This window comes from Miscanthus floridulus, chromosome 13 (genome assembly GCF_019320115.1).
Source record: "Miscanthus floridulus cultivar M001 chromosome 13, ASM1932011v1, whole genome shotgun sequence".
NCBI classification, from domain to species: Eukaryota; Viridiplantae; Streptophyta; class Magnoliopsida; order Poales; family Poaceae; genus Miscanthus; species Miscanthus floridulus.
In genome coordinates, this window is record NC_089592.1 from 601,988 (window position 1) to 621,364 (window position 19,377).

The 19,377-nt window shown below is 49.1% G+C and overlaps 2 protein-coding genes across 2 annotated transcripts; one reads left to right on the top strand and one right to left on the bottom strand.

The window, feature by feature from the left end:
* Nucleotides 1-580: 580 nt before the first annotated feature.
* Nucleotides 581-2,287, bottom strand: LOC136501929 (uncharacterized). Its single transcript, XM_066497444.1, has 2 exons — nt 2,272-2,287; nt 581-948 (listed from the first exon to the last, which is right to left on the bottom strand). Exons 1-2 carry the CDS (start codon nt 2,285-2,287, stop codon nt 581-583), a joined length of 384 nt encoding a protein of 127 aa, XP_066353541.1.
* Nucleotides 2,288-6,353: 4,066 nt separating this feature from the next.
* Nucleotides 6,354-11,523, top strand: LOC136501930 (vegetative cell wall protein gp1-like). The gene is made up of 4 exons (XM_066497445.1): nt 6,354-6,465; nt 6,555-6,565; nt 7,106-7,241; nt 10,802-11,523. Exons 1-4 carry the CDS (start codon nt 6,354-6,356, stop codon nt 11,521-11,523), a joined length of 981 nt encoding a protein of 326 aa, XP_066353542.1.
* Nucleotides 11,524-19,377: the final 7,854 nt, after the last annotated feature.

Genomic DNA, 19,377 nt, shown 5'->3' on the forward strand with positions numbered 1-19,377 from the left:
GTTTACAATTAAAAAACCACTCCCACGCAAGTTGGCGGCGTTGCCCCGTGAGCACGTTGATCGAAATTTCGAGACAGTTCTTGGATTTAGCCTAAATTTACACTAAGAAACAAGGATAACATTTTTTGAACGAATGTAATCCATTATTCGATGCACCTGCAGTTCAAACTTATATTTTCTAGAAAAATTCAACAAACCAAAATAAACTATATAAATATGCCAAAAGGCAATGAAAATGTCCCAAATGTAAACATGTTGTTTGTGGTAGTGTACTAAAGCTTCAAAAAAAATGGTGGCAAAAAACCAAAAAAAAATATTTTGCCGAGTGCCAAGTTTTGGCACTCGGCAAAATAAATTCTTTGCCGAGTGCCAAACAACTGGCACTCGGCAAAGAGCTGCTGAATTTTTTTAAAAAACTTCGCCGAGTGCCAGATCATGACACTCGGCGAAGAAAATTGACTTTGCTGAGTGCCGCCGATCTGGCACTCGGCAAAGCCGCCTTATCCCTCACCCGCGCCCGGTCGACGCGCTCTCTCTCTCTCTTTCTCACATTTCTCTCTCCCTCTCACCTCTCTCTCCCTCAGCCACCGCCGCCGCACATCGCCAGCCCGCGCCTCCTCCCCGGCCACCGCGCCTCCCCGCGCGGGCCCCCGCGGCGCCCGTCCCCGTCCGATTCCCCGTGCGGCGGCCCCTCGCCGGCCGGCGCCCCCGGGCCACCTCCCCGCGCGAGCCCCAGCGCCGCCGCGGCGCGCCCGCGCCTACCCCCTCGGCAGCCACCTCCCCCGCCGGCGGCCACTGCAGAAGAGAGGAGGAGGAGGCGCACCGCGGCCACCGCCCTCGCTCGGCCTCCACCGCCCGCCCGGCCTCCACCACCCGTGCCAGCCCCCTTGGCGGCCACCTCCCCCGCCTGCGCGCCCCCTCGGTGGCCACCTCCCCCGTCGGCGGCCACTGTAGAAGAGAGGAGGAGGGGAGAAGAGAGGATGAGAAGGAGAAGGAGAGGAGAAGGAAGGTGCCAGCCTAGGCCCGTCGACCTTCACGCCGCTGCGGTCGTCCCCGCCATCATCGCTGACGCTCGTTGTTGCCATTCTCGTCGCGAAGGTATGCCCTACACCTGTAGTAGTTAGTAGTAGTACTTAGTAGTGTTAGTAGTTGTTAGTAAGTAGTAGTAGTTAGTAGTTAGTAGTGTTAGTAGTAAGTAGTGATAGTAGTAGTAGTGTTAGTGTTAGTAGTAGTTGTAGTGGTAGTAGTACTTGTTGTTGTACTACTTCGATACTTTCATCTGCATGGAAAGAGAATTAAAGTACATGGCTTGTCTTGGTATATATATGTTTGTTGGCCTTCATGCCTATGTTTGGTATATATGTGGTTGGTGGCCATCACGCCTACGTTTCTTGTAGGTTTTGGAAACCTCCCCGTGTAGGGGAGGTGCTGCCGAAATTTTCAATGGATTCTAACATATTGCCTTTTTATGTAGGAGAAGGACCCATGGGAGGGACTCGGTGACCCCGATCGTCTTCGTCGGCGCTGCTGGTCTGCCTGCACCGCATCGCCTCGCCACTGCACCGACATGCCACTGCCCCGCTAGCCTGACTCCACCGCCACCCTAGGTATAACCCCCTCCTCCTTTGCATGCATGTTTTATATGGTCACGTAGCCCAATTAGGCATCTCCCGTTCGAAAGAGATACGGTCGGAGGTATGCAGATCTTTGCATATCTGCGACCGTATCTCTTTCGGATTGTCCACGTATTTTGGACAGCCCGCGGATGCGTAGATGAGGTTAGTTTCCATGGTTCGCTCCGGTCCGAGACAGACTTTCGGCATCACCTCCCTGTTGTTCTCTGGATACACACTCTCCCTTACAAGACGTGTATCGGGAGAACAGCGGGGAGGTGCTGCCAAAATTCTATCTCGGATAGGAGCGGAGCATTGAAACTGACCTCATTTACGCATCCACGGGTGGGATTAGGACCTATCCTCACCTATTAGATGGTAGGAACGCCGTGCAGATGCAATTGCTGGTTATATTTCTCGCTTACATATGTATATGCCAGAGGATGGAGAACTGTGATTGGATGTACACGGGCCACGCAAGTATGACCCCAGAATGGATGACTAAGACTAATGCTTTCTTGGAGCATTCATTTGGCGAGGCTGCTAGAGGGTCGAGTCGGATGCCGTGTCCCTGCAACAAATGTGACAACCATGTAAGAAAGAATAGGAAGAACGTGGGGGAAGATCTTTGCAAGTATGGATTCACGCCAAACTATACCTGTTGGATCCACCATGGTGAAGCCGATCGTATTAGAGAGGAGGTGGTGAGACCATGCCTTGAGGCTTTTGATGGAGATGCCGGGGGTAGCAGACTAGATGGATGACTTTCAGGAGGCACGGTTCGGTGAAGGATTAGAGGACGAGCCAGAGGAATCCGCAAAGGCATACTACAATATGCTCTCTTCGGCATAGAAGCCCCTTCACAAAAAGACAATGGTTTCACAACTGGATGCCATTGGATGCCTAATGGCGTTCAAGTTGCAGTGTAGCATGAGTCGAGACAACTTCGATGGTATGTTGGCAGTTGTTGGATCCCTGCTTCCGGAGGGTCACATTCTGCCAAAGAACTTGTACGAGTCACGAAAACTTCTTCGTGCCCTTAAGATGACGTATGAGCACATCCATGCTTGTCCAAATGGTTGCGTCCTATTTAGGAAAGATCACGAGAAAGCAACGCACTGTCCAAAGTGCAAATCCTCTAGGTATCTAGAGGTCGACACTAGTGATGGCAAGAAGGAATAGCTTGGTATCCCCGCGAAGGTCCTATGGTACCTTCCTGTCATACCGAGGATCCAACGGTTGTACATGATAGAGGAGTCCGCGAAACAGATGACATGGCACAAACATGGCAAAAGATACAATGCTGACAAGATGGTACACCCATCGGATGGCGATGCATGGACCCATTTCGATGGCATACATCATGGTAAAGCTGAGGAGGCTCGAAATGTACGTGTAGCGCTGGCAACACAACCCCTATGGATTGCTGGCGGCCCCGTGTTCGTGATCCCCCTCAATCTCCCCCCCCCCCCGGCGTCATGTTTCAACCCAAGAACGTATTCTTGTCACTGATAATTCCTGGACACCCGGGGAACAAGATGGGTTTGTTCATGGAGCCTCTCATTGATGAATTGATCCTTGCTTGGGAAAAGGGGGTACTGACATACGACCGAGCTACAAAGAAGAACTTCACAATGCATGTGTGGTACCACTACTCCCTGCATGACTTCCTAGCGTATGGCATATTCTGTGCGTGGTGTGTTCACGGGAAGTTCCCATGCCCAATATGCAAGACAGCTGTGAGGTTCACTTGGCTGAAGAGGGGTGGCAAGTTTTCTTCGTTTGACCAACATCGTCAATTCCTCCCTCTTGACCATCCATTCAGACAAGACGTCAAGAACTTCAGGAAAGGGGTTCAAGTCACTGACCCTGCACCTCAGATGATGACCGGTGCCGAGGTCCGTGCTGAGATAGAGGCTCTCAAAGATGATAAAGAGAAATGTGGTTTATTGGATATGGTGAGGAACACTAGTGGACTCATAAATCAGGCTTGACTAGGCTCCCCTATTTCAATAACCTTCTTCTTCCACACAACATTGATGTAATGCACACAGAAAAGAATATCGCCGAGGCACTTTTTGCAACACTCATGGACATTCCTGATAAGTCAAAGGACAACGTTAAGGCTAGACTAGACCTGGCAACGATGTGCGATAGGCCAAAGCAAGTAATGAAGCCTCCCACGCCCGACAAGAAATGGAGAAGGACTCTGGTCGATTTCGTCTTGAAAAAGGACCAAAGGAAGGAAGTACTGCAGTGGATCCAGACGTTAATATTCCCTGATGGGCATGCGGCGAATTTGAGTAGGGGAGTGAACTTGTCCACTATGCGAGTCTTAGGGATGAAGAGTCATGACTACCACATATGGATTGAGCGGCTCCTTCCTGCGATGACCCGAGGATACGTCCCTGAGCATGTGTGGCGCGTGCTAGCAGAGTTGAGCTATTTCTTCCGCCAGCTTTGTGCCAAGGAGTTATCTCAGGATGTGATTGATGACTTGGAGAAAGTGGCACCTGTGTTGCTTTGCAAGTTGGAGAAGATCTTCCCACCCGGCTTCTTCCTGGCGATGCAGCATCTGATTTTGCACCTATAGTACGAGGCACGAATGGGGGGGGGCCATGCAGGCCCATTGGTTGTACACAATTAAGAGATGTCTAAAGATTCTTCGGAAAAAGTGTAGAAATAAAGCCAAAATTGAGGCTTCTGTGGCAGAGGCATTCATTTTGGAGGAGGTGTCAAACTTCACAACAGCATACTATAAGGATGGCCTTCCCAGCGTGCACAATCGTCCCCCTCGTTACAACGCGGACGAGAGTTCATCGAACCTCAGCCTTTTCAAAGGGCAACTCGGAAAGGCAAGCGCATCGGGCACCAAGACCTTGCGGCATGATGAGTGGCGCACTATCATGCTATATGTGTTGTTGAACCTTGACGAAGTGAAGCCTTATGTGCAGTAAGTTCTCAATGAGCTTGTTAATACGCCCTTGTCACTATCCTCCATCTATCGAACCCCCTTATCTCTTGTTTTTTAGGGAATTTCTAAATAAATACTAGAGAGGGAATAGGGCTCCTTCCCCTCAAGAAGAAGATAGTCTTATCAAAGATGGTGTGCCCGATTTCATATCCTGGTTCGATACGAAGGTACCGTCCAATTTACCTCGTTCAATCTTTGACATCCCACTTTGCTCCTACGAGCGAGTAATGTAATGATCTATCCGGCCTCACCTTGCAGGCCCGCAAGGATGCGGAAATGGATGCTGAGTTGAAAGGGCTCGCCAAAGGCTTTGCCTACAAGGTCAAGTCATTCACCGTTTATGATGTGAATGGCTATCGCTTTCACACAAGAAACTACGAGCGGAGTCAGCCCAATCAGAAAACCACAAATACCGGAGTTCGTACGCCCGGCACCGATGAGCGCGACTACTACGGCATAGTAGAAGAAATATACGAGCTCAATTTTGAGTGTCGCAAAGCTCCTAATCAAGTCGTATTCAAATGCCATTGGTTCAATCCTAATGTCACAAGAACAGCCCCTGAGATTGGACAAGTCGAAATTCAACAAGATTCTGTCTATCAAGGAGAGGATGTCTATATTGTGGCTCAATAGGCCACGCAAGTTTATTATCTCCCATGGGCGTGCCAAAAAGACCCCAATCTTATTGGTTGGTACCTTGTGCAGTTGGTATCGCCGCACGGTAAACTGCCTGTCCCAAATGATGAGGATTACAACTATGACCCAAACACACGGGAGTTCTATCAACCAGAGGGGCTAGAAGGGAGGTTTGGCATAGACATGTTTTCGCTGATGGGCATGGAAGTAGACAATGACATTGATCAGGATGATGGAGATGAGGACGATGGAGAAGAGGTGCAAAATGCTAAGGACTTACAAATGCTTGAGCGATTACAATTAGGCGATGACAATGATGACAACGATGGAGATGAGCCCAATTTACTCGACAATATTGATAGTGATGACGACACCTATGATCCAGCCGCTGCCAATCATGAAGAATATTTCTAATTCATGTAATACTATATTATTATTATTATTATTATTATTATTATTATTATTATTATTATTATTATTGCAATTATGTTTCGTTCATTTTGCATCTCTTTATAAGTACTTGTAATTTAACTGTGCTAATTGGTTTACTCTTTGAAATTGCAGGCACTCGATAAAATGCTGGGTGGAAGGCAGGCCCGTCGGGGGGTCAACTCCCTCTACATGAGGGAGCGCTCACCACCCCACACTGAGGAGGACCCCTTGCCGGAGCTGCCGACGAGGAGGACGAGGAGCGGCCGCCCCCGCGGCCGTCCGAGGACGAGGGTGCAGCCGGCTGCCACCCCGTCGGTGGACGAGGACGACCAGGCGGTGGGCCTGCACATAGGAGGGGGTGGCACTTCCTCTGACTCATCGGACCATGGGGAGGCGGCGATAGCGACAGCAGGGGGTTCCACTTGCACTGCCTCTGGCTCTACCTCATCAGGAGTCTACTTGCGTGGGCCCTCGCAGCTCCCGGCGCGGCCGATCCCACTTCACCGGCGCCCAGTGATTCGACCTAGCGGCGACAAGTAAGTATTATTTCACTACTATTTCATATGACATGTTGAAAATCGAACTAGAGACTAACAATTCTTCTTAATGACTCTTGCAGCAACTGGGAAGTTGTGTCCAGAACGGGCCGGCACATCAATGGCACCCTAGGCCTTCTGATTTGGTAGCACTACCCTGGCATGGTCACCTACGCCTCGGTGACTTCGCCGCCCTGGACGTGGGACCACTTCTACGCCACTGAGGACAGCGAGTTCGGCACCGTTGCGCGTGCGGATCAAGGACGAGTTCTGGGTGAGTCTTCATCGCACTAAATTTGTCAATACTACGCATTCATTGGTCGTTCTTGAAATAATGAAACGATACATGATGTCTTAATGCAGGACTTCTACAGGTGCGACGAAGGGTTTGAGGATCGGGCGGCGCGAGTGCAAGACAAGGTCTGTAGGTCCCGACTCTCGGACCTGTACCACGAGACGCAGCTCTAGTGCATCATCAACTACAGCACCGACATCCTTGGTCAGGTGGTGAGGAAGGCGGATGCCAGGACCAGGACGCTCACCAAGGAGTAGTACCTCTCGGTAAGTATGAAACATTAATACTGACTCCTTCCATGAAGAATAGGTAGGCTTCATTTCATCTTCTAACATACCAATAACTTGATGGCATGCAGCAATGTCCTGATTGGTGCGCCAGGCACCGCCTCTGCTGGGAGGCCATTATAGACAGGTGGCTCTCAGAGGAGTGGGCGAAGAAGCACAACATCCATCGGGACTGCCGCCTGTAGATGGGTGGGGCGCCACACCACCAAGGCAACCGGAGCCTCAGCGCATACGCCCAGGCATGGGTAATCTTCTTTGTGTTTTCATCTTTATTTATTTATTCTAACACTCAATTCTCATTACTTGTAATCATCTTTGTATTTTCCTCGCAGTCCCAGGCGCACCAAGGCCAGGAATGCAATGAGTTCATGGCGTATGCCCTGGCACACAAGGGCAAGGCGACGGCCCCGGAAGTCACCTACAACCCGATGGACAGGCCTGAGGCGTACACCAACGTGAGCGTCCACAGCAAGCTTAGCGAGTACACCTCGGCGGCCCACGAGCGCCATGGGGAGGACTTCGATCCGGCCACCTAGCCCCTGGACACAGACCTCCTGATGAGGATGGGAGGAGGGAAGCAGCATGGCCGATACTGGATGGCGGACAGCACAGTCGACTCCGCCTCTGTTCCCAACCTCACCGAGATTCGAGCAAGGAGCACGAGCTACTTCCTCCCCATACGCTCTCAATAGCAGAGCTCATAGCAGCAGATGGCGGAACTCCAGGTTAGTACTATTTTATTCGTCGTTCATTGCTTTTACACATCTACCTTGCCTTTGCATTGTTTAAACATTGCGGGTGGAATGTTGTAGGCCGACTTGTGGAGGTTGGAGGCCCAGCAAGCGGCCTAGACAGAGGCCCATCGGCTGGAGATGGAGGCTGTACAAGCCCAGAGGGTGGCCGAGGCGCAGAGGCTATAGGACATGTTCAGCTTCATGGCGAGCCTTCAGGCCTTGCCAGGTGTGGTCGTGCCCCAGTCGCTGCTCGCTTCAGTTGTGGCTCCTTCTCCTCCTATAGGGACTCCGGTGAGTATATATGGTTGTTTATTCCTTTAGCTTGTGCGGCCCTCCTATAGATACTCATGAATTCGCTTCTCCTTTGTGCAGCCACAGTCGGCGGGTTCAAACCCGACTCCTCAAGGTGGCCCTTCTCCATAGGCCGGGTGGACAACTGGCCCTCCTCAAGGTGGCAGTTCACACTCTGGGTGGGGAGGCTGGTAGTTGGTACCATTTATTTGTTTCTTTTCATGTTGCATGGACTTGTGTTAGACTTAGCCTTATGTTGGACTACTACTAGAGACATATATATTGTGATGGATATTGTCATGGATGATGCGAATGTATGTGATGGATTATGGACAATGGATTTGTATGTGATGTATTATGGATGGTGGATGTGTATGTGATGGGTTATGGATGTGTATGTGATGGAATATGGATGTGTATGTGATATATCATGTGCTGTGTGTTGATATATATGTGATTTCTTTGTTTGTGCTGATGGAAAGCAAAAAACCAAAAAAAATAGCATTTTCCCCTCTTTGCCGAGTGCCACACTCGCTTTGCCGAGTGCCGTGACCATGGCACTCGGCAAAGCTGGGAAGCAGAGACCCAATTTCCTAGTTTTGCCGAGTGCCAGAGCCATGGCACTCGGCATGCCGAGTGCAAGAGTATGGCACTCGGCAAAGAATTTTCAAAAAAAAAAAGAAAAAATTCTTTGCCGAGTGCCCCTGAGGTGGCACTCGGCAAAGAGGTCGTCAGAGTTGACGTCGGATTTTTTTTTGCCGAGTGCTGACATGACACTCGGCAAAGGCTTTACCGAGTGCCCGATATGTGGCACTCGGCAAAGAAACCTTTGCCGACGGGTTCTTTGCCGACTGCTCTTTGCTGAGTGCGGCACACGGCAAACCTTTACCGAGTGTATTTCGAGCTTTGCCGAGTGCCGTAGGCACTCGGCAAATTGTCGGTTTCCAGTAGTGCATGGATTTACTGGTGTTAGGGTTTATTTGGGACTGCTCCATAAACTCTATCGTGAAGCAGCTGAAAAACATGGTGAGTTAAAAAAATGGAGCAGAACAGTCCCAAAACAGGCTATTAATAATTAGCAGCTAAAATTAGTACTAGTAGATCAAAACTTATCTGCTAACAGACCAAATAACTAATAGCTAGGGGCTACTAAACTATTAGTTTCAATAGAAAGAATAGAGTTGCTCATCTATTAGCAGCAACATATTAGTAGGTGAATTTAAACAGCCCCGGCCCTTTCTAATAGTTAGCTAGTTATCCTGGATCCAAATAGACTAAGATCACTTAGGGCAGCTCCAGTGTGTAATTCCTTCGCAAGGTGCATATGGCTAGCCATGTCACATGGTGCTCTACTAGTTAAACAAGCTCCAACATATAAATATGGTTGTCCATATTAAGATGGGATCCACATATAATAAAATATATAATATTCTAACGTTTCTTCACATGGATATCACTACCGGAGACGTCCTCTTTGCCGAGGGCTTATGGGTTTGCCGAGGGCTACATCTCGGGCACTCGGCAAAGGGGGTCTTTGCCGAGGGCCAGCCCCAGGAGCCCTCGGCAAAGATAGGCCCTCGGCAAAGAAGCCTTTGCCGAGGGCCTGGCCCTCGGCAAAATAAATCTTTGCCGAGGGCCTAGCCCTCGACAAATTGGCCCTCGGCAAATATGGCCGGATGGGTCACGGCGGCCACTGGCGTTAGTCTTTGCCGAGTGCCCGCCGTCAAGCACTCGGCAAAGATTTTTTTTTAAATATTCTTTGCCGAGGGCCATTGGCGAGGCCCTCGGCAAAGACCCCCTTTGCCGAGGGCCAGGCTAGACCCTCGGCAAAGAGTTTTTTTTTTGTTTTTTGAACCCAGTTTTTTTGTGGTGCTATAATACATTATTTAAATCTTAATTTTAAAATTTGGGCCAAATTTGACTTTTTTGATATATTTCCCTAATTTATTTCTTTTTGTTGATTTTTTTGAATATTTCAAATTTGAACTGCAGGTGGATGGAATAATGCAATTTAGTGATTCGAAAAATGTTATTCATGGTATTTGGTGTATGTTGAGTCCCTATCCACAAACTCGCATCAAATTTCGGGCATCTTCTTCACGTAACATGACGAGGAACTTGTCGGAAAAGTGTTTTTAAATTATATAAAATTCAAACGAAGTCCGAAAATCATGAAACTTTTCGAGGTGTCATGTTATCGCATGTGTAGGCTGTGGTAAAAATTTGAGAAGGTTTCGAGCAAGTTGTGACGTCGGATGCCTAAAACCCAGACATCTCCACTACACATGCAATAACATGACACCTCGACAAGTTTCATGATTTTCGGACTTCGTATGAATTTTATATAATTTAAAAACACTTTTCCGACAAGTTCCTCGTCATGTTACGTGAAGAAGATGCCCGAAATTTGATGCGAGTTCGTGGATAGGGACTCAACATACACCAAATACCATGAATAACATTTTTCGAATCACTAAATTGCATTATTCCATCCACCTGCAGTTCAAACTTGAAATATTAAAAAAAATCAACGAAAAGAAATAAATTAGGAAAATATATCAAAAAAAGTCAAATTTGGCCCAAATTTTAAAATTGAGATTTAAATAATGTATTATAGCACCACAAAAAAACTGGGTTCAAAAAACCCAAAAAAAACTCTTTGCCGAGGATCTAGCCTGGCCCTCGGCAAAGGGGGTCTTTGCCGAGGGCCTGGCCAATGGCCCTCGGCAAAGAATATTTAAAAAATAATAAAAAATCTTTGCCAAGGGCCCTGCATCTGGGCCCTCGGCAAAGGGCCAACCCTAAATCGGCCAGCCGCCCAAATTCCTCGCCCACAGAAAAATCTTTGCCGAGGGCCTAGCCTGGCCCTCGGCAAAGGGGGGTCTTTGCCGAGGGCCTGGCCAATGGCCCTCGGCAAAGAATATTTAAAAAAAAATAAAAAATCTTTGCCGAGGGCCCTCGATCTGGGCCCTCGGCAAAGGGCCCAACCGTAAAATCGTCCAGAGCCCACCCCGCCCACAGAACGGTTGACGCCGCCGCTGCTTTGCCCCGCTGCTGCCCCGCGCCCCGCCGCCCTCCTGGCCCGCCGCAGCGCGCCCGGTTGCCCCACGCCCCCCGCCGTAGCGCGGCGGCTGCCCCGCGCGCCCCGCCGCCCACCACCGCGCCGCCCCGCGCGCCCCGCGCCCGGCCGCCACCGCCACCCCGCATGCCCCGCCGCGCTCCCGGCCCACCGCAGCGCGCTCGGCTGCCCCGTGCCCCCCGCCGTAGCGTGGCCGGCCACCCCGCGCACCCCGCCGCCCACCACCGCGTCGCCCCACGCGCTCCGCGCCGGCCCGCGCCCGGCCGCCACTGCCACCCCGCGCGCCCCCGGCCCCCGGCCGCCAGAGGAGGAGGGGGGAGGAGCAGGCCACCGGAGGAGCCCCACCCCGCCGCTCGCCTCAACCCGCCAGAGGTGCCGCGCCGCCCGCCCACGCCCGCCGGCCGGCCCGCCCCGAGGAGGAGGAGAACCTCCGCACCATCCGCCGGCCACCGGAGAAAGAGGAGGACCCCGCGCCACCCACCAACCCCGTCCACGCTGTCCACCATGCCCGCCCCCATTCCGAGGTGCCCCGCCCCAGCCCCTTGATGCTGCCCCGTCCGCGACCCTCGCCCCGTCCGCGGCCTCCGACGTCCCTCCGACGTCCAGGTATGCCCTTCCCTCGCTTCATGGTGTACAATGCTGGTGAAGGAGGAGGTCTAGGTGGAGGTTGAGGTGGTGGTGGCGTGCAATGGTGGAGGTGTAGGTGGAGGTGGAGAAGGAGGGTAGTGTGTTCGTTGAGGTGGTGGTGGTGTGGTCGTTGTGGTGGATGTGGTGGTGTGGTCGTTGTGGTGGATATGGTGGTGTGGTCATGGTCGTTGTGGTGGATGTCGTGGTGTGGTCGTGGTGGTGGTGGTGGTGGTGTGGTCGTGGTGGTGGAGGTGGTGGTGTGTTGGTGGTGGATTAATATATATCTGGCTATCGGCCATCGTGCCGTATTTGTTCCCTTGATATGTGGTTGTCGGCCATCGTGTCGGTTTTTTCTTGCAGGTTTTGGAAACCTCCCCGTACAGGGGAGGTTCTGCCAAAATTTTCAACTTATAGTATTGTGTTTCTTCTTTTGCAGAGAAGAGCACGTCAGAGGGGACTCGGCGACCCCGATCCTCTTCGTCGGCGTTGCGGGTCTGCCTGCACAGCATCGCCTCGTCACTGCCCCGACTCGCCACTGCCCTGCTAGCCTGACTCCACCGCCACCCTAGGTATAAATAAGCCCTCCTCCCATATCATTGTCTTAGATCGCGTAACCCAGTTAGGCGTCTCCCGTCCGAAAGAGATACGGTCGTAGGTATGCGGATCTTTGTATATCTACGACCGTATCTGTTTCAGATTGTCCATGTTTTGTGGACAGCCCACAGATGCGTAGATGGGTTAGTTTCCATGGTCTGCTCTGGTCTGAGACCGAGTTTTGGCAGCTCTTCCCTGTTGTTCTCCAGATACACACTCTCCCTGGCAGGATGTGTATCGGGAGAACAGCGGGGAGGTGCTGCCAAAATTCTATCTTGAAGAGGAGCGGAGCCTGGAAACTGACCTCATCTACGCATCCACGGGTGGGATTAGGACCTATCCTCACCTATTAGACATTAGAAACACCGCGTAGATGCAGTTGATGGTCACAATACTCTGTGATGTAAATGTTAAAGGATGAGGACCGTCAGTGGATGTACACGGGCTGGAGAAGCGGCAGTGACTACGACTATGGATGGGTGAAGGGGATAGATCATTTCTTGAAACATGCATTTGGCCCAGGAGCAGGAGGACATTCTCTAGTTTGGTGTCCCTGCAGCAAATGTGACAATAGGAGAAAGGTAGACGAGAAGACCATGGGTAGACATCTTGTGTTCAATGGTTATACGCCTAGCTATCAACAGTGGATCTACCATGGTGAAGCAAATCGTATAAGAGCGGAGGTGGTGAGAGCATGCCTTGAGGCTTTTGATGATGATGCCGGGGTAGCAGACATGCTAGATGATGCCCACCAAGCTCACTTCGCTGAACGACGTGAGAAGGAGGAGATGGAGGAATCCGCAAAGGACTTCTACAAAATGTTGCACTCAGCACAGAAACCCCTTCACGAGCGTACAATGATTTCTCAGCTGGATGCGGTTGGACGTGTAATGGGGTTAAAGGCCGAGTTAAACCTGAGTCAAGAAGGCTTCGATAAGATGTTGGCCATGTTTGGCACCATGCTACCAGAGAAGCACACTTTGCCGACGAACTTGTACGAGGCAGAGAAACTCCTTCGTATGCTTAAGATGTCATATGACAAGATACATGTTTGTCCGAAGGGGTGCATCCTATTTAGGAAAGAACACAAGGATGCAAATTACTGTCCGAAGTGTAAATCCTCCAGATACCTGGAGGTAGACTCTGGTGATGGTCAGAAAAAAGCAGCTTCTGATCCCCGCGAGAGTGCTACGGCACCTTCCTTTCCTGCCGAGGATCCAACGGCTATTCATGATCGAGGAATCCGTGAAACAGATGACATGGCACAAAGATGGCAAACGGTACAATCCTGGGAAGATGGTACATTCGTCTGATGCTGAAGCATGGACGTACTTCAATGACAAACATCGTGACAAAGTAGCTGAGGCCCGTAATGTACATGTCGCGCTGGCAACAGATGGGTTCAATCCTTATGGAATGATGGCTGCCCCATACACATGCTGGCCCATTTTTGTTATCCCCCTCAATCTCCCTCCCGACATCTCCTTTCAACGGCATAACGTATTCTTGTCGTTGATAATTCCTGGACACCCGGGGAGTAATATGGGTGTGTTCATGGAGCCTATGATTGATGAATTGATCCACGCTTGGGAGAAGGGGGTATGGACATACGACCGAGCTACAAAGACAAGCTTCAAAATGCACGTTTGGTACCACTACTCCCTGCATGACTTCCTGGCGTATGGGTTATTTGCCGCCTGGTGTGTTCACGGGAAGTTCCCATGCCCAATATGCAAGGAAGCTGTGAGGTTCATTTGGTTGAAGAAGGGTGGCAAGTATTCATCGTTCGACCAGCATCGTCAGTTCCTCCCTCTAGACCATGAATTCAGAGAAGACATCAAGAGCTTTACGAAAGGTGTCAAAGTGACAGACCCTAAACCGCACTTGAGGACTGGTGCCGAGGTTCGTGCTTAGATAGATGCTCTCGTGCCCAATGAAGAAGGTGGTTTTGTGGGATATGGTGAGGAACATATGTGGACTCATAAGTCCGGCTTGACGAGGCTCCCCTATTTCGATGACCTTCTTCTGCCACATAATATTGATGTAATGCACACTAAAAAGAATATCGCTGAGGCACTTTGGGGAACTCTCATGGACACTGATAAGTCTAAGGACAACGTTAAGGCTAGAGTGGACCTAGCGACGTTGTGCGATAGACCGAATCAAGCGATGCAGCCTCCTAGTGGCCGAAACAAGAACTGGAAAAGGCCTAAGGTCAATTTCGTCTTGCAAATCGATCAAAGGAGGGAAGTACTAAAATGGATCCAGACGTTAATGTTCCCAGATGGATATGCAGCGAATCTTAGCAAGGGAGTGAACTTAGGCACTCTGCGAGTCAACGGGATGAAGAGTCATGACTACCACATATGGATTGAGCGGCTTCTTCCGGCGATGGTCCGAGGCTATGTCCCTGAGCATGTTTGGCTAGTGCTGGCAGAGTTGAGCTTTTTCTTTCGCCAGCTTTGTGCCAAGGAGATATCTCGGACCGTCGCTCAGGACTTGGAAAAAGCGGCACCTGTGTTGCTCTGTAAGCTAGAGAAGATCTTTCCACCCGGCTGCCCCGCCCTAGGTGTACTCCGACCCGAACGTATACACTAAAGTCCAAGAGTACACGTCCTCGGTAAGGGAGATCTATGGGGAAGATTACAATGTGCGCACTGAGCCCATTGATGTAGAGACGATCGTGAGGCTCGGAGGAGGCAAGAAGCACGGGCGGCTGTGGATTGCAGACGGCGCCATCGACTCCACCACTGTTCCCTCCCTCGACGCTATCCGAGCACGGAGCACGAGCTCCAGCCAGTCCATACGCTCACGGCCTTCTCCAGCACTGCAGCAGGTCCAGGCACTCCAAGTAATTCCTGTTTTACTCGTCGTACGTTGATATTTACACACCTAAATTAGATTTGCATTACTGATACATTGGAGTGAAATATTGCAGGCCGAGCTGCAAGAAACAAAAAGGCAAAGTCAAGAGCAGAACGCGGAACTGACCGCACAGCTGCAGGCCCAGCAGGTCGTGTTCGAGGCCGTGCAGAAGCAGATGGCGGAGATGATGGTGAGGCAAAGTCTTGGGCAAGCATCGGGTGTACCTGTGCAGTTTTCAGCTCCTCCTCCTCCTACTCCTACAGCTACTCCTGTAAGTATGAAAGTTCACTTTTCGCTTGTGTTTTGCATGTATGTCGGCCTTCGTGCCGTTGTGGATGTCGGTGTTCGTGCCGTTGTTTCTTGTAGGTTTTGGAAACCTCCCCGTGCAGGGGAGGTGCTGCCGAAATTTTCAATTGAGTCTAATCTTTTTGTATTCCTAGATTACTAGATGCAATCTCTAAGTTCCAAAACTGTTTTCCCGAATTACTTACACATGCAATCTCTGCTCCTTTGTGCAGCCTCCGTTCGCGGGTTCCAATCAATTTGGTAGTGCGTCACCGGGTGATCCCGCCTTTCCTTCACCACCGTCTCATAGGCTACCTTGATCAGGACTAGTGCTAGGTGATGTGGTTGGACTTTATTGTAATATTTGTGGTTTATGGTTCTGACTTGTGCTTGGATTTCATGAACTTGTCGTAATAAACATGTGAATGATGATGAACATGTGACTTGTCGTTGTAATATATTGTGATTTGTGGTTCACAATTATGGTTGTGATATATTGTGAGAAAATGGGTTCTGTGTGATATATAGATGTGATGGTTGATATATATATGTATATATATGAAATGCTTGTGTCGATGGAATGCAAAAAACAAAAAAAAAATTCTGCCTCTTTGCCGAGGGCAATGACCAAGGCCCTTGGCAAAGAAGAGTCCTTTGCCGAGGGCCGTCCCATTGCCCTCGGCAAAGATTTTTTTAAAAAAAAAAATTCTGCAACATTTCTTTGCCGAGGGCCATGGTTGGAGGCCCTCGGCAAAGATTTTTCAAAAAAATAAAAGAATAATTCTTTGCCGAGGGCCGTCCCATTGCCCTCGGCAAAGATTTTTTGGAAAAATTCTGCACATTTCTTTGCCGAGGGCCATGGTTGGAGGCCCTCGGCAAAGATTTTTCAAAAAAAAAGAATAATTCTTTGCCGAGGGCCCCCGGAGACGGCCCTCGGCAAAGACTCCATCCCAGGCGCCGGCGCCGTGACGGCTGCTTTTCTTTGCTGAGTGCCGCTCCAGCCCTCAGCAAAGGCTTTGCCGAGTGCCCGATAAAGGGCCCTCGGCAAAGACCCTCTTTGCCGACTCAAAATTCCCTGAGAACTCTTTGCCGAGGGCCGCCCTCGGCAAAGCCTTTGCCGAGGGTTAATGGACCTTTGCCGAGGGCCTCAGGCCCTCGGCAAAGAGGCCGTCTCCACTAGTGTATATGTCGTTGACACAGAGAGAATGAGTGGTGATGAATAGTGTTTGGTTCATTCTTGACACAAGGTGTAAAAATAAGCAGCAGATGCGAGCTGAGAAGGTTCTAAGCTAGCACCTGTCCAGTACATTGCACTCGCTTTTCTTCTTCTCTCCTATTTTTGCACCTTCTCAGCACACACATTGAAGCTGCTCTTAGTTACACACGACGTATCGAGTCGGACAATGCAAGACGAAGCAGGCTGGCGAGAGTGTAACATCTGTTGGTATGTTGGATGGTTTCAACGGCGACCTAACAACGAACATCGTCTATCTAGCTTGCTTGACTGCTTCTCTCTCTCTCTCTCAGCTGCTCTGTCCTGCTGCCTTCTGTGGCCCACGGTCAAGAAGGCTCCCTCCTCATCTCTCTCTCTCTATCGCAGCTGCCTGCTGGCCCGGCCGCGGTCAAGCAAGCTACCAACCAGACTAGTGGCTAGTGCTTGCCTACATCATCGCTGGGTTTAATTTAATTAAATTCTTGCTTAACTAACAAGGATCAGTCTGATAGACGATCCATCAAAATTAATTAAAGCTAAGGATCGGAAGATTATTTCTTCTTTCCATCGTCCTTGATCTGGTGATGAATTGGTCCACTGTCCAAAAAATATTACTTTTACGACCTGGACAATTCCTTTTTTTTTTCCTTTTAGGACAATTGCATGCATTGACAGTTACTTTTACGACGATCTATATTACTATATATGCCCAACAGAACAACTAGTCCAAATTATTTTTATAGTGTGGCGTAAGTATTTCTGATATAGACAGACGATGTTACTCTTTTCTATATAAAATTGTTCGTTAAATTTAAGATAGCTTGACTTTAAATAAATGATTTAAAAAATATATATATTGAGACAATGGTAGTATTATTCTTGATCGACGAGGTCAGGATGGGAATATATATACACATGGGAGGAACGGGAGTACGTACCTAGTCAAGTCAACAAGAGACTTGCTCAATCTACCTATGATCGACTATGAACATGAGAGACACGGCATGTGCGCGCCGCTACATGCCTGCATCCAGAAACTGATGCTGCTACCACGCCACGCGTCATCTCGTCACCGGCTAAAAAACAACCTAGCTTAATTAAAAAATTTATTACCCGTTTTCACCTTCCTTTCATTTATTTGTAGCATGTAGTCCCTATCCTCTTATTAATGTCGTCAAATAATCTTCGCTTTTTATTCGTAACTGATGGGAGGCCGACTACCTACCACTAAGCTAATCTTATTTTTAATTTGTAGTTTCAGTTTAGTTGCAGAAGGTTGCATATAGGCTACTCAAAACATTTATTATGTGATGATTTATTGTGTGAAATGGAACAATTTCTAAGTCTTAATTAGAAAGTGTGTATGCTCGGTTTCATCTCGATGGAACTCATCTTCTCTCTCTATCTTTGAGACGCTCGCCTCCGTAAATGATTTTTGAAGATGTGCATTTTCACGAGGTCTTCCTGACCATTTACGGAGACGGTTCCTAGGTATGCCCATCTTCATCAATCAAAGAGCATGTCTCTTAAAATCGTTTTTCTAGTAGTAGTACTTCCTCCATTCCAAATTATGAATCGTTTTGGTTTTTTAATACATAGCTTCTACTATGTATCTAAACATAAAGTATGTATCTATGTGCATAACAATGTCTATATATTTAGAAAAAGCCAAAATAACTTACAATTTGAAACCGAGGCTTCCTCCATTCTAAACTGTAAGTTAAGTTTGAAGTCAAGAGTAGTCTTAGTGTGCTTCTTCTCTCTCTAACACTCACTACATGCATCTCGAATTCTCGATCCTGTCACTTGTGAACAGGCAGAGGTCACATCCTTGTCGATATATTAACGGGCCATTTGGCACGGCTCTGAAGTGCTGTAGCTCCTCCTCGAGTGCACTGGCAAGGAGCTCTTTTTTATCTGTCATCCAAAACAACAGGAAGCCAGGAGGAGGCACGATTTGTGGCTTCTCCGGCTCCGGCTCGTTACTAGAGAAGGAGCTAGAGCCGGAGCCCTGCCAAATAGAGTCTAATACGAGGATCATGGTCATCATATGGATCGCACATAGTTCCAGTTATTAACTATAAATGAATATATGTGAAAAAATATATACTCCTATATAGATATATAGATTCCAGGATTAGCACACACGCATGATTCTTCGCTTCGCTAGGTTGTATATATAATCATTCATTCACACGACGACTTGGTCACAAAACTATTAATTCATGCATGGTTGAAAACGAAAATGGAAATGGAAATGAAACGGGCCGGGAAACGAAACGTGGCGGAAAAACTCAAACATGTCTGCATGCGCGATGGAGGGTTGATGGTGTCGCATCCCATCCATGCATGAGTATGCAGGAGCGAGGAGGATACATAAGAGGTACGGTCTTTCTTGCTTGCTTGCGTCACATCACATCCATCCTACTTGTTCTTGCACATCCACTGGGTTAATTGCTTGGACTTGTTCAAATACAGCATCCATCAGTGGCAGCAGAGAAGCTACTGCATATGCATATGACAGATCTCCATCGAGCTAGACTACATTCAATTCACTTCCTTATTGCTTGACCTCTTCTTGTCTTTGACAAACAAACCTACGAAACAGGGAAATAGCATACATACTCCATGTGTGTGTGTGTGCTAGTATGTCATGATGTGTTGTTAATTAAACTGTCAAATCAAACATTTCATTCAGTTACTTCTCTTTCATCTCTGTCCGTCTGCCTAAAGAGACGACGTTGCATTTCATGCACTTGAATTTTGTCCCAATTCATTCCAAGCCAGCCCGAGCTGATCATATATATAGACCATTTTGCAACCAAATTAAACCCTAGCTGATCGATCGATCCATCTGCCGATCAAGCCCGCCATATCGATCCATCCATCGAGCTCCGATATCCATCAGCAGGTAGC